The 14,393-nt window shown below is 44.2% G+C and overlaps 2 protein-coding genes across 6 annotated transcripts in view; one reads left to right on the top strand and one right to left on the bottom strand.

Moving 5' to 3' along the window:
• The window catches only part of LOC119169433 (uncharacterized), a 30,750-nt gene extending 18,630 nt beyond the window's left edge, over positions 1–12,120 (top strand). For both annotated transcript variants that reach the window (XM_037420506.2, XM_075884050.1), the window contains 2 exons: positions 2,459–3,907; positions 11,942–12,120. In XM_037420506.2, the coding sequence (XP_037276403.2) occupies positions 2,459–3,907; positions 11,942–12,111 (1,619 nt within the window). In that variant the 3' untranslated portion in view covers positions 12,112–12,120. The remainder of the gene's footprint in view (positions 1–2,458; positions 3,908–11,941) is intronic.
• Positions 1–14,393, bottom strand: part of LOC142786393 (neprilysin-1-like) — a 557,390-nt gene that overhangs the window by 122,366 nt on the left and 420,631 nt on the right. The window lies entirely within an intron of this gene.

The following is a 14,393-nucleotide window of genomic DNA, read 5'->3' as shown; positions in this document are numbered from 1 at the left end:
GCAGTGGCTGTTGGTGCGAGAGCTCCTGGCGTTGAGCAAAAGGCAGCAGAGAAAGCTGCCGAGCCACTTCCTCTCGCACGAAGTCTTTCATTTGTGCGAGAAGGTTTGCCTGGTCAGCCATAGCGTCCAGTGCGGCCACTGGTTGGATTGTCTGGAATGAGCGTCGCGTCTGAGCTCGTTGCCTCCGCAATTCATCATAGCTTTGGCACAAAGTCACTACTTCTGCCACAGTGCTTGGAGACTTCGCGAGAAGCATCTGGAAAACGTCATCGTCGACGCCCTTCATAATGTGCTGTATCTTCGCACTCTCGCTCATGGAAGCATCGACGCGCCGGCAGAGATCAATCACATCTTCTATATATGATGTGAAAGTTTCACCTCGCTCCTGTGCCCGTGTGCGCAGACGTTGTTCGGCGCGTAGCTTCCGTAAGGCAGGACGACCAAAAACGGCACGTATTGCCTGAAGGCGGACCAATTCGTGAACTCGGTTTCGTGGTTCGTATACCACAGCTTGGCCACGTCGGTGAGATAAAAATTGACAGTGCCTAGCTTAGCAGCGTCATCCCACCTGTTGGGTCCACTGACTTTCTCGTATGACGACAGCCAGTCCTCGACGTCCTGGTCTTCGGTGCCGGCAAAGATCGGGGGGTCTCGCTGATGAACCGGGCCGGGGCAAGTAGTGGCCGCGAGAGGTATTGTTTGTTGGGCAGCGTCAACTTGCATGGTCGACGGCAGGGTGCGAGATCGGAGTTCCAGGTTGTAGGCGATGTGGTCACCCAGCACGATCCACCAAATGTAAAGAGGTTTATTGGGCGAACCAAACGGGCAGGTCGGAGATTGGAGATAGCGACAGGACGAGGAAGATGGAGGAGCTCGAGCGCCGATCTCGTGGTGCCTTATTCTGCGATGATGCTTGCTGTTTCCTTTTGTTATCATCATTCCTTCATTATACAATGTTTATTCATCATAATTGGCATGACGTATGGAGTTGTGAATTTCAAGTTGCCTTAAGTATATCTGCTTTGTGGTATCATATCTTGCCTGAAGTTGGCAAAAACAAGGTCTATGCACGTTCCCCCTTTCATTGTTGGCTGTTTCCAGTAATAAAAGTGTATAGTAGAACATTTCGTGACTTAATATACTGCACAAGCTAGTCGTTCTCTGTGATCATCACCGTCATCACCATCATTGTCTTCATCATGGCGTATAGCGGGTACCTTGCATGTTTTGCACCGTGATGGCAGAAAGAGAATCTGTGGTGTGGAACTCGCTTCTCTTTCATCGTCTTCAGCATCATCGTCATCGTGCTGGGCTATGGCGATCACCAACGCCGCCAACGGACACGCCTTGGCCTTAAGGAGCTTTGATTCTAAATGTCATGAACGGCCTGATTTTCAAGGCGTGTGACTATCTTCAAGGAGAATGTGAACTTTCTTTCGAAGTTGTTGACACTCTTGTTGGATAGTCGTGGTACGTGTACCACAGTACGCGTATGACTTTAAAGAAGGTTATATACAGGTAAGTTTAATGAAGACTCAACGTAAAAAACACTAATCATTTTTGTTGGAGTAATTTATGCAGGGGTAAATATTACAATTAGGATTACGTTTTTTAATATTTATCTTTACTACAAAGAAATTTACACCACTTTTGCCTGTATAATGCCGAGGACAGGACATGTCCAAAGAAACCCCATTTATTGACTGTGTGTGATGGCAGTAGACTACTCTCCTTTGCTTTGCTAAACCTTCCCCAATACATCACTATAGATGCTGATATATAGGCGTCGAGGTGTAAAGTCATGTAATTCACCTTTAAAAAGCTTTACTTCAACTTAGCATTTTATTTCTTTAATTGACTTGTTTCGATTCAATGTTTATTCAATGCTGATGCAACTACTTAAACAAACACTCGTTGCTGACTTCGCGATTTTTGACGCCTGGGCAATTGTACGCTTCTGCCACGCAATATACTTAAATCCACATTGGTTTAATCTTGTGCGCTGAATTATCAAATCAGTCGAATCATTTAGCACACCCTCAAGTATATCCGAAATCGTCAATGCAGTGTGTCACTGGCGCATAACATTCAGGAGGTGGACTTGTTCTGCTTCAAGGCTCCAACATTAAAGACTAGTCCGCTTGCCACGACGCTGTCTCCAGAGACACTCTGAGCTCACAAATTTTATTTTCTTGGAGCCTCCATCTTCTTCTGAGCTACTCTTGTTTTAGCATACCCTTACTACACTAGGTGTCCCCCTTTCTTCTCTTTATTTGAGTCGGTCAGGCCTTGCCTTTTCAGTATTGCAATAATTATGAGATTGGTCCACCAGACATTTTATTTGTAACTGGAACAAGTAGTCGGCATATATAAAAAAACATGATTGCATAGTCGAAGCTTGGAGTAGTTTGGGTAATGACGCAGGTGCAGAATTTCTGTACTTTTGCTTCACGTGCAGGCTCAGGACATGGAATCCTGCTGTCCTGTGTTATCGTCGCTGTGAACGAGTACTTCGACAAGAGACGTGGCACTGCCCTCGGTATCAACATGGCTGGTGCCCCTGCAGCTTCCTTCATTTTCCCGATAATTTTCGATTACTGTCTCACCGAGTACAGCCTGCACGGAACATTTGCACTTGTGGGAGCACTGTTGTTGAATGTTCTACCAATCAGCTTCTTTTTTCGCAAGCCGCCGTGGATGCAGGAACAGTACTCCAAAATATCTGACATCTCCAGGAGCAGAGTCATTGATGAAGACGACGCACAGGAAAAAAAAGCGAGTCACTATAGTGATTACGTGGCATCAACTTTGCGACCTCTTGTGGGCATTAGCAACGACCGGGATGATTCTTCGTATGACGACAACGTTCTATTTACTTCAACGGATAGATCGACAATAATCAAGCTGTCTAGGGATCCCCTATCCGTGAAGCTTAATTATGAAAAACCTTTAAGGGATTCACACGGGATACCACACATGTTGGAGGCCTCAGACACAAGCGTTATGTGCGCTGAAAAGGGAGAAGAGCTGTCTTGGAAGTTGCTTAAACGAAACAGTGTTGATGTGCCATATATGAGGGAAGGTCGAGAACCGCGTTGTGTCTGTGTGAACTGCTCATGTAAAAATGAGTGCTTGGAAGAAATTTTCCAACAAAATGTAGGCTCACCGGAGCTGCACAGAGCAGAAGCAAACATTTCTGCGGAAAATTTACCTCTGAAAGTCATAAAGCGGACGACACACTGCATAAAAATGACACCAATGAAAAATACGATGCTGACTTTCACGGGCTCTGCTGAGCCCCCGGAGGCAAATAGGGAAGGAATGGAAGATGAGACAGTCCCCTTGAAGAGTGATTATTGTGATCATACGCTCAAGTCATTGGAAGAAGTATATGATTTTCAATATTCAGTGAAGGAAAGCCGTACACGGTCTCTTTTGCGTAGCGCTAAGGAGGTCCTGTCTACGCGACGGTTTTACGCGCACATGTTTAGCTACTTCTCTTTCTGTTTCTTCTTGGATACGTTTCTGGCTGTGGCCGTTGACTGCGCAGTGGACAACGGGATTAGCAGAGAAGATGCTGCGCACGTACTAACATTTTTCTCCTTGACCGACCTGGCGGGACGGCTGCTGATACCGCTGATCACCGATTACAAGATCGCAACTCCTCTTGGCGTCACGACGCTCTCTTATCTCGTCATGGTCATTATTGGCACGACGATGCCACATGCCCAAAGTGACGTTGTGTTCTGGATACTAGTTGTAAACCTTGGACTTCCAGTTGGCTACGTAATGGTTGCCATGTCTCAAACTATTACATGCGACGTTGGTGTGCGGAACCTCCCCATGGCTTACGGTTTTGTAGCATCAGTGACAGCTCTGGGAGCATTCATGAGGCCGCCAGTCATAGGTGAGTAGAGAGTACTAATATAGTTTCTGTGCCAATAGTTAACTCTCAGTATTCCCTAACACTTTTAGGAAATCACTGATTTGCAGATTCTTCGAGTGTCACAAAGTTTAAGCAGGAACCTTGCTGTGACTAACTAGATTTACGGCGGGTGTATGGTAATTTCGGCCTATTGTTATTCATAAGCTACACGAGATTATCACTGTGCGGAAGCAGTGCCATATCCAGTCAAGTTCTCTATCTCGTTCTCGCATCGAAATAAACCTCATGCATTTCACAGAATATTGATTATGACCACCGATTTATTCCGATTGTATTGCTTGGTGGGCGTCTCCATAAGCCACATAGATACAGAAAACCAGTCATAATGTTTTTTATCACTAAAATGATCGAAAAATTTGTGGAGGCGAAAGAGCCTATTGGATTATGAATGAAAAGGGTAGCTGCTACATTTATGTTTCAGATATGCATCGCTTCGTACGAGAAGACCCATTCCTGAGAGAAACAAAAATAATTTTGGAAGAAAAGGATCATGTTTGCTTATTTAACAGCTTGAATCATAACAAACGCACGAGCAGGCGCATCGCACCTGGCGTATCAGGCAGCAAAATGCATGACATCACTGTCCATAAAAGACTCGCTGCCGTGTTCATTCAAAACCAGATTCCATTCTACTGGAGAAACGTAGTCATACAATTAAATGCAATTGAACGTTATTTGCACACAATCTAGAATTTCTTTCCTGGGTGTTTATGTGTGCGAAAGTAACCAGTTGATCATGCGTTGCGATCAACTCCCCGTAGTAAAACTCCTAAAAGCAGGAGGCGCATTCGATTCTCGCATAGCGTGGGAAAACTATCATTTGATTGTTTATGTTCATGAAAAACAAGAAAGCAAGTTGCCTTCGTGAGTTTTGTGGCATGGAAGCTTGAGAAGTAGACAGTCGTACGTTGAGCTAATGTTTTTGAACTCCATTTTAGTTTATATTGCACGTACCATACAAATCATTTGCGTTGACAAGGTGCAGCTTAACACGATAATGATGAACAGTAAGTTGCGACAACCCACCGACACCATTTTGTTTCCACGCCTTATAACTGCGTTGCCGAAGCGCTTCAAATGATGGAAAAACATGGGCATAAATGGATTGCTATTCAAGCGAGAACCTTCAGTAATTCATCGCCACCAGCCTCTGCCCTTCGCAGCATGAAGGCATCTCTGCACCATCTCTAGATAGGGCTGATTTAATATATCGCTTCGAACCTTTCAATTTTGTGAATTCACCTATCGCTGCTGTTGTAAACCCCTGATGCCCATTTAGTTGCTCGAATAGGCCACCGGCTGGATGTCCTTTACATTACGGTAGGTTAAGATCTATTTATTGGGTCTAATGTGAAGGCGAAACATACGTTTCTATCTTCCACTCTCTTGCAGTTACGCCTTTTATTTCTCGATTAATCAGATGTGACGTGATCCCTAACGTTTGCTTTTTTATTTTTTGTTGTCTGTACACCTTCAGCCCCCCAAAATCTCAAAAGCGAAATTGTGCAATAATTGTCTGCTTAGACTTTTGCCGACAGTGCTTAATTCCCTATCGCAATTAAGAAAAGCCTGATGCATGCAGTCCATCCTTATTCTTTGGTGAACTCCTTTTCGATAAGTACGGTCCCTATCTGGTAATTGTTTTGAGTGCCCATACAGTTGTGTAGACTACAAACTTAAGTGGCAATTCACGAAAATTCCAATTTTTAGACGAGGACGTATACATTGTTTGTGTTAGTATTATGCTTGAATCGAGTGTAGGTGCTAGACCCTCTCCTTCTTCAGGTAGAAACGTAGAAAACACCTGGCTGTGTCAATTTGACCTTCAAGCTCTGCCATGGTTATCCTAGAGTCTCTTAACTGCGTCGCGACCCAGAACAACTATTTACACAGTGCCCACAAGATGGCGCGAAGCTCACACTATTGAGTTCCTGCTGCTAACGTTACTCAAGCGTATCAGCGAGTTGATACCGTGTTTCGTTCCACGCCCACCACAAGTCTTCGCAACAACGACGAAACGCTTCAGCGAAATGCTAGTCACTTCGAAAAATAAGCGCATTCACACGCGTGTCCGAAAGTAGAAACAGTTGCGCGGGAGACATGGCGATGCAACTCTACGCGAGAGGTTTGTCGAGAGATACCTCGTTTAAAGCACAAAGCGGATGCACGTCACCCCTAGGTCTGCCATCTGCGAATGTTATTGCGAATGGTACTGCTGCTAGTGCCTCATTCATTAAATAGCCAATCCGACGTCTCTAAAGTTTTTCAAAAACTCAAAAACGTTCAGAGAGGCATTTTCGTCACGGAAATGACGTAGAAAAAATACGCACAGTCAGATGGGGGAAAAGGATCATTTATCGGTTGAGCCCAGACCCTCGTGGTCCAGAACAATTGATGTCGGGCACGCTATGCTTGGCACCATGGTCATGCACTCAGGAGACAATACAAACGCGCCTTTTTTATCACACACTTTCCTCTCACAATGCTGTTGCTCGACGGAGTGGTGTCGTCGTCTGGGAGCGGTGTAAAATGAAGTAATGCATAATGACTGTGGCCTCCCCGACTAGCTCCTGCAACACGTCGTTGCTAGCCGTTTGTTTTATTCGAAATGTTTTCAATACGAGAAGTGCAACGCTATGAACGCCTTAACACAGCACGACGTGGTGACGTCAGCCCAAGCCTCGGCCTCGGTCATAGCAATTAACCCTCATTCGAAATACAGGTTCTTAGTCTGTTCGATATTCCGGTAACGCAAGGGCGTGGCGTAGTACCGAATAGCGTGTCTCGTAGCTACCACCACGTCCACTTGCGCCTTCTATAGAAGAAAAAAGACAACTAGCAAATAGGTAATCTGCGACCTCTGAAATTTCGGCAGCGCCATTGACTAAGCCTCGAACACTACTTATTTCACTTAACCGCTCAAAAACAATGCCCAACCAACGCAAATACTTTACTGTCAAAGCTTGCGGACAGGAATCTTAAGCAAACAGAAGCATCTATTTGAAGCTAGCGAGCTACAAAGTGCACAGCGGCCACTCGATAGATTTGAAGTGGAGGACACCGCTTTCAGTGGCATGGCCATGTTTTCCAGGCACACGCCCGGGCAGTTCACACCAGATATTTTGGAACACGCGTAGTATTTTGCCTATAGCAGCGCACGGGGCAGACTAAAAATTTGGAATGATTACATGATGCGTCCCTGCATCGTCTGACTGTAACACCGCATTCCTCACAAACACTCGCCCCAAGACGAATCGCTGTTCGGCTAGAGAGGACATACGACACGCGTTCTGTTCCCTTCTAGACCGACCGTGGTGTTCAGTACCTCATCAACATGGCGCAGGTTGACGACTTTAGCCGAAGTTCAGCTAAAGTTACTGGAATGGTGAGTGTGCCACGTGTTGTTTTCTGCCACCACCGCGTGCTTTGGGCGTCACACAAATGGTCCAGCTCACACGCCTCACTAGTGTTTTGGCGCACTCGTGGCCGTTTGTTTAAATGGATAACTGCCAAAATTTCTACGACGAGATATATCTATATTACAAATACGAATGAGAGGTGGTAACATGAAGTCATGGGATGCATTTTATGTACAGCATGATTTACATTCGGCACTCAGGGTGTGCTCGTGGTGGATTGGCTTGCTTGATTTTGACCAAAATCACTACTTTGGGAGGTGACATAATGCGAACACGAGTAAAAGGCGAAAACACGAACATCATAAAGTTACTTTCATGTACAACAAGATTTAGACACCACGCTCAAGGTGTGCTCGCAGTCGGTTGGCTTGCCTGATATTCTCAAAAAAATTGTAGCGTGTGGGGTTACTGTATGACAAAAACGAATAATAAGTGCTAACATGAAAATTATAACATACATGTCAGTGTAAGCGTGATTTACATGCCATGATCTTGGCAAGTTTCCGGCAGGTTTGCAGGTTTTACATACACCTATATTGATAATGCATGGCGTAGTTGTATGAAAAACATAAATGACAGGTTGTAACAGGAAAATATGGCAAGTACGTAATGTAAGCCACGATTTCTCTGGCGTGCTTATGGTGTACAGTGGGCCGGGTCGCTATCATGCTATACACTAAAATCAGTATGGTGTGGCGTTAATAAATTACAAACATAAATGATTGCTTAAAACTAGAAAAAATGACATGTTCATTGTCTCCCCTGTCATACCTGTTCGTCATACAGCTATCTCCCGTGATAGCAATCTTGGTATATACTAAACTAGAGAAACGACTGCTAGCGCACTATATGCGTGACACGTGAGCTATGCAAAGTATGTCACACATGCCATTATTTTCATGTTACCACTATTTGTTCATGTTCGTCATACAGTCACATGACACAATGCCACTTTAGGGGTATATCCAGATAGCCAGCTGGCCGCGAGCACACCATGAGCGTGGCGTTTAGATCATGTAATACATGACATGCTTGATATAATTTTGGTGTTTGCATTTTCTGTGTTCGTGATACAGTCCCGTCATGCAATATAAGTATCGGTGTGTATCAAAATACCAACCGGCCGCCGGCACGCTACGAGCGCGGTAGTTAGTAAGTCGATCATGCCGTACGTGACAAGCAAGTCATGGTTTTCGTGCTACTGTATACTTGTAATTTACTTTTATCATGCACATACATCTCGTCATGGTGATTTTGGCATACACTCGTTTAATTAATTCATCGCGACAACCCCGAGACCAGGTCTTAAAAATAATGTTGTATATGTCACGCGTGACATGATTTGCATTTTAGGACTTGCGTTTTTTGTGCACTTTTGTCACGCGGCCATATTACCTGTGCGATATGTAAAGTAAACGGAACGGCCGCAAGAACACGAAAGCAGTAATGTGTAAGTTGTGCGGTTCATCACATGGGCGCAATAATTTTTCGCCTTATGAATTACACCTTATATTGGCCGGGTGGTCATGTTATACCATACCAGTTCTTGTGCTATCACAGACAGACAGACAGACAGACAGACAGACAGACAGACAGACAGACAGACAGACAGACAGACGGGCGGGCGGGCGGGCGGGCGGGCGAACGGGCGGGTGGGCGGGCAGTCAGGCAGGCAGAGCAGAAGTTCGTTAAGAAATGTTTCGCATTGATTAAAGGCTTGCAGCTGAGCGCCGAGACGACCCGCCGCGGTGGTATACTGGCTAAGGTATACTTGGCTACTGACCCACAGATCGCGGGATCGAATACCGGCTGCGGCGGCTGCGTTTGAGATGTCGGCGGAAAGGCTGTAGGCCCGTGTGCTCAGAGTTGGGTGCACGTTAAAGAACGCCAGGTGGTGAAAATTTCCGGAGCCCTTCACTACGGTGTCTCTCATAATCATATGGTGGTTTTGGGACGTTAAACCCCACATACCTATATAAGCGCCGAAATGTCGCAAAGTTCGCCCTTTGTTGTCGCGCTAGTACACGTGCAAGCGCAAATAGGAAAGTGAGACTGCCACTGTTTGCTTTTTAGACAGCTAAAGAACAACGCTATGCTTCATTCAAGGCTGCAAAAGCACCCATGATGTTCAAAAAAGGCGTCACTTCGCATAAAATCTGTACAGAGCCACCGCAGCTTCAGCGCTGCTGGACCCTGTATGGCGGCGGGCCAGATGGTCACAGTGCTTTCCCCGTTCCAGTGGCTTTAAAGTGCTGCGTCTAATTAGCGATGCTCTTCCTGCAGTCACATCACTTTCTCTGATTGCGCTCTTATCATTAACGACTTCAGACCCCACTAGCGTTTCTCTAATCGTAGGCCACGGACACTAGTCGTCAGTATGGAGATATGTGTATGCACCACTGAGAGTCAACGTGGGTGGTGCATACACATAAATAGTACACTATAGAGCTGCCAGAGAGAAATAGACATTGTGCAAGTGCTCTTATGTCAATGCACAGAAGACATTCAATTATGTCTGTAAGGACACGTTTTACCTGCGTGTTAAACTGCTCGGTATGGCGGAGGAACCAAACGTGCCATTTTCGTACCTCTTCATCGTTGGATAACGTGCATTTTTGCTACTGCTCATCCTGCCTCTTCTGGAGACCTCCTAAGTAACTCTACCTTGGGTGTGAGGTCATATTAGGCCCTGAGAAATGTCGATCATATAAAGCTGGTGCAGGGCGCGCTCATATCTGGTGCTTTGTACTGTATATACTGTCGCGGGGTGAGAGTGTGGGGTGCTAGTGCTGAGCGAGAAGTACAGGACCGCAAATCAGGAGTGATACCTTTCAGCACCGTATGAACAACACAACTGATATCTTGAGTTTGCATTTGTTAAAGATTGTTCTTTGAAGATAATTTTTTTCGTCATATGTGTAGAACAAAGACGAGTTAGCGTTGCTGATTCTACGGTATTTTGGAAAAAAATGTGCTGTTCTAAAGAAAATAGAAACAGAGGAGACTACTGACTACCGCTCTTAGCTAAAGCACTGTGCCATGTTTTCGTTGTTTACTGTGTAGTGTTCCTGGCCTGGCCTGGTCACAAGGTGTGCTTCACTTGAAACACGCTGCTTTTTTACTGCCTATCTCAAAGTTTGAGATCTTCTTGTACAGTTCTCTCATCATGCGATGTACAAGAAAACACTGTTCCGATTGGGAACACTCAACGCAAGTTGTTGCTTCTGACGTTGTGATTTTTACAACGACAAGCCGTATGCCGACTCACCGATGTGCTGACGTATTACGACTGAGTGCTCCTTCATTGAAACTAATGCTGTTCAATGAAAAAAAAACGTAAAAGGAGTGTACGTCAATCCTAAAATTTTACTGCCGAAAAATATTCAATCACAGGAAAATTACAAAGTTGTTTAAATATCACATATGTGAAAACATAGCACAGCTTTTTTATACACTAGAGGGGAATGAAAACAAATGGTGGCCACATAAAGCAGCATTGAGCCTGAGTGGGTAGAGGGGCACATGCTGTTACAAGACGAAACATGCTGTCTATGTCGGGCTTTTTCCTTTTTTGGCGTGTGTTTGGTAGAATCCAGTGACTATTTAATGACTTCTGTGAACTTGTTGATATTTTGTTAGTCTGCCTGAAGGTGGACTATGTTTTTTTAATCTACGTCAGAAAAAATTAGTGACAGCATGGCATCTTCAACACACTCACACCAATAAATAAAGCAGCGTTTTTTGGTTCTTTTAACGCATGACTTTAGCTCTCCAAAAGTACATGGTATACCCACACTGTAGACAAATGCCTGACAAGCCTCACTGGCTTTGCATCTTTGTAAATCTGTCGCTTTCAACTCGTATTTTATCCTTGTATTTGAATATATATATATATATATATATATATATATATATATATATATATATATATATATTGTACTTCTTTCAACAGCCCATGCCAGCGGCGCATCGTGTACGAGTGTACGATGAACAATAGAACACACCGAACAACACCCCTCGTAAAGCTTAGGCACATATTAGGGAGTAATTAATAATTAACATTAGCATATTCACCATCATCTTGACTGTGCCCCCTGCAGGAAAAAGGCCTGTTGGATGATCCGACAATCAACTCGATCCTGTGCTTGCTGGTGCCACGTTGTACAAGCAGACGTAATCTCATCTGTTGACTTGAGTTTCTGTGTCCTTCTCACGCGTTCGCCCTTTTCTAGAGCTTTATTGACCAACAGTTATACTGGCAACACACTGTAGACCCTGCTTGTCTCCAATGCTTCTTGGTTTCGTCTATGAATAACGCGCAGTAGAGCTAGGGAACATTGGACGAAGTATATTTAGAATTTTTTAGTATATTCAGAAAATTTTTATTTAGTAAATTTTTGAAGTATATTTAGAAGTTTAGGAATCTGACAATAACTGAACAATTACACCGCACTGACGAAAAAAGGTAACTCATTCAGTGGTACAACTCCATGGGATAGAATCTTTTACAAAAGTTTTTAAATCAGAAGCGATGGAAAAAAATTTGCTTAAATGTTTTTTTGTATATTACACGCAGGATATTTTCGGGACGCGAATGGATCATACGGCGGACTTTTCCACTTCATGGGAGGAATGGTTTGCACATCTGTCCTGCTTACTGGCTGGCTGTGGGCTTCAAGCAAACGACAAAATAAACTGCAACACAAGACTTTGTCGGCCGAAAAAACGGCGGGTCTAAATGTTTGACATATGGTGCGTGTGCATGATTCAGGGCTTGTCAATACTAAGAGTATTTGGTGAATTGAACACAACATAATTTAGGTTGTTTCAATAAGCAGCAATGTACGGAGCTATGCAAACTGTCTGGAAGTTGTCGTGACTGTCCTTAATGCAGAAGTTTGATAAATATTACGACCCCGTACCTTTTCCATAATTAGCACTTATATTTTCATCTATTAGAAACACCTTCATCTTTAGAGGGTACTACAGAAAGGAGTAGTGAAAATACTACTCACGCTCGTACCTAAAACACAGTTTCGAAGCTCTGTACGTTCGTTATCTGGCGATGTGCGTAGGAAGGTTGTTGTGGTGGTTCTTGTCTCAGGAAAAAAAAACCCAGCAAAAAACAGCAATCGCACATTTTTTGTGAAGTGATGGAAGACCCTCCTTGCAGCCTTGTTGGTACGAAATGAAGTGGATGAAACAGGACATAGTTCAAGTGCCTGTTATAAAAACAAACCCCGTGAAAAAGCCTTCAAAGCAAGTTTAATTTCGTCATAGTGAAACGGCAAGCGAGTTCAAGTAGCTTTTTGTATACATTACTCTGTAGAATGAAGTTAAACATTTGAAAATATGAGTGTCCTAGCAGTTTAGGTGGACATCGTTGTCTGACTAAACTACGCAAGGTACCATAAATAAAACATTTGATTTGATTGATATGTGGAGTTTAACGTCCCAAAACCACCATATGATTATGAGACACGCCGTAGTGCAGGGCTACGGAAATTTTGACCACACCATAAATAAAACAAAACGCTACTACAGGTAACAGAGGCAGTTAACGGCTGCAGTGACCGAAATAGTATAATAAAAAAACTTCGGAAGCCATCGACGTTACCGTGTACGAGCAGAACGATGGCTTAAAACAGTGCGCAAGTGCTACTAGATGATCAGTGAAGGCTTCCTTTAAGTATAGATGGATGGATGGATGGATGGATAAGGCTGTACCCTTTAGATCGGGTGGTGGCTAGCGCCACCAAGCCGTAATACCTAATGAACCAAAAACTATATTTTTTTCCTTAAAAAAAGAAAAAGAAGAAAAAAAGAGAAAAAAGAAAAAAAAAGAAAGAGTTTGAGGATTCGTACTTTGCAGTGAAGAGTTTAATTTTCACTCGTGCCTTGACTTTAGCCACCAATCAGATAACCTCCTTCTAGTTAAGTCTACCCGCTTAAAGTTTATTTTGCCCTCCCGGTGATGCAGAGACAAGACAGTGCCATCTAGTGGCGTTCGATGAAAATTTGCTTCGCTTGATAAGATAGCCTGCTGGACGGCACGTATGGGTCATGCAGACAATGCTTCCAATTCTGCACGTGGAAAAATGATGCATAGGCCAGTGTGCAATCACTGCTGCTGCTGCTGCCGAAAACGTGGGGTCTCTTGTTCCTGGACGAATGGTCGCTCTACCCACAGAGATGTTTCTTGTCATTTAAATATTATCTTAAAGTAAATACAGACAAGGATCACCCATCACATTCTACAATTATTGGCATGTCAAGCCTTATTTTATTTTGAGAAATGGCCTTCTCTGAGACATCCCTACTCACTCCGTGTGAGGGGCCTAGCGAAAGAAACCGGCGTGCCACTTGAACACCGTTTTATGTCTCCCGCAGTATGCCTGCCACCGTGGCAATGGCAGGCGATAGATAGCGATATGTCTTTCCTTTCTTGGAGGTTACGAAGCATGCACCAATTGCACATATCCAGACATACTTCCTAGAACTACAACAGAAATACACATGTCCTGAGTTCTTTACGGATACTTCAAAGTCATACACTTCTGTCTCGTATGCAGCTGTCGGCCCATCCTTTTCGGAAGCCGGCATTCTGCACTCTGATTCAAGCATTTTCACCGGCAGAGCCTATGCGATACTCGCGGCCGTTAAACACATTAAGCAATTAAAACTACAGAAGGCAATAATATATACAGATTCCTTAAGCGTAGTAAAAGCTCTGAAAACATTTAAAAAGGACAAAAACCCTGTCCTTGTCTCGCTCTATTCGTTCTTATGCACAGTCTACTTATCAAAGCAGCATGTTAGTCTGCTGGGTGCCAGGACACCGCGAAATTCCAGGCAACGCTCTGGGGGCCCAGCTCGCTGGATCCGCCAACAAAACCGCTTCCAATACATCGATACCAGTTGCTCCACTCGACCTGCAACATTTTCTAAAACGAAAACTCAGGGGCTATTGGCAGAGCACATGGTCCAAATTGGTCGTAATTGTGCCATACATCCGCCTACGCAACCAA

Source organism: Rhipicephalus microplus, unplaced genomic scaffold (genome assembly GCF_043290135.1).
Source record: "Rhipicephalus microplus isolate Deutch F79 unplaced genomic scaffold, USDA_Rmic scaffold_23, whole genome shotgun sequence".
NCBI lineage: Eukaryota > Metazoa > Arthropoda > Arachnida > Ixodida > Ixodidae > Rhipicephalus > Rhipicephalus microplus.
The sequence above is the reverse complement of the archived record's forward strand: the minus strand, read 5'-3'. Positions and strand labels throughout refer to the sequence as shown.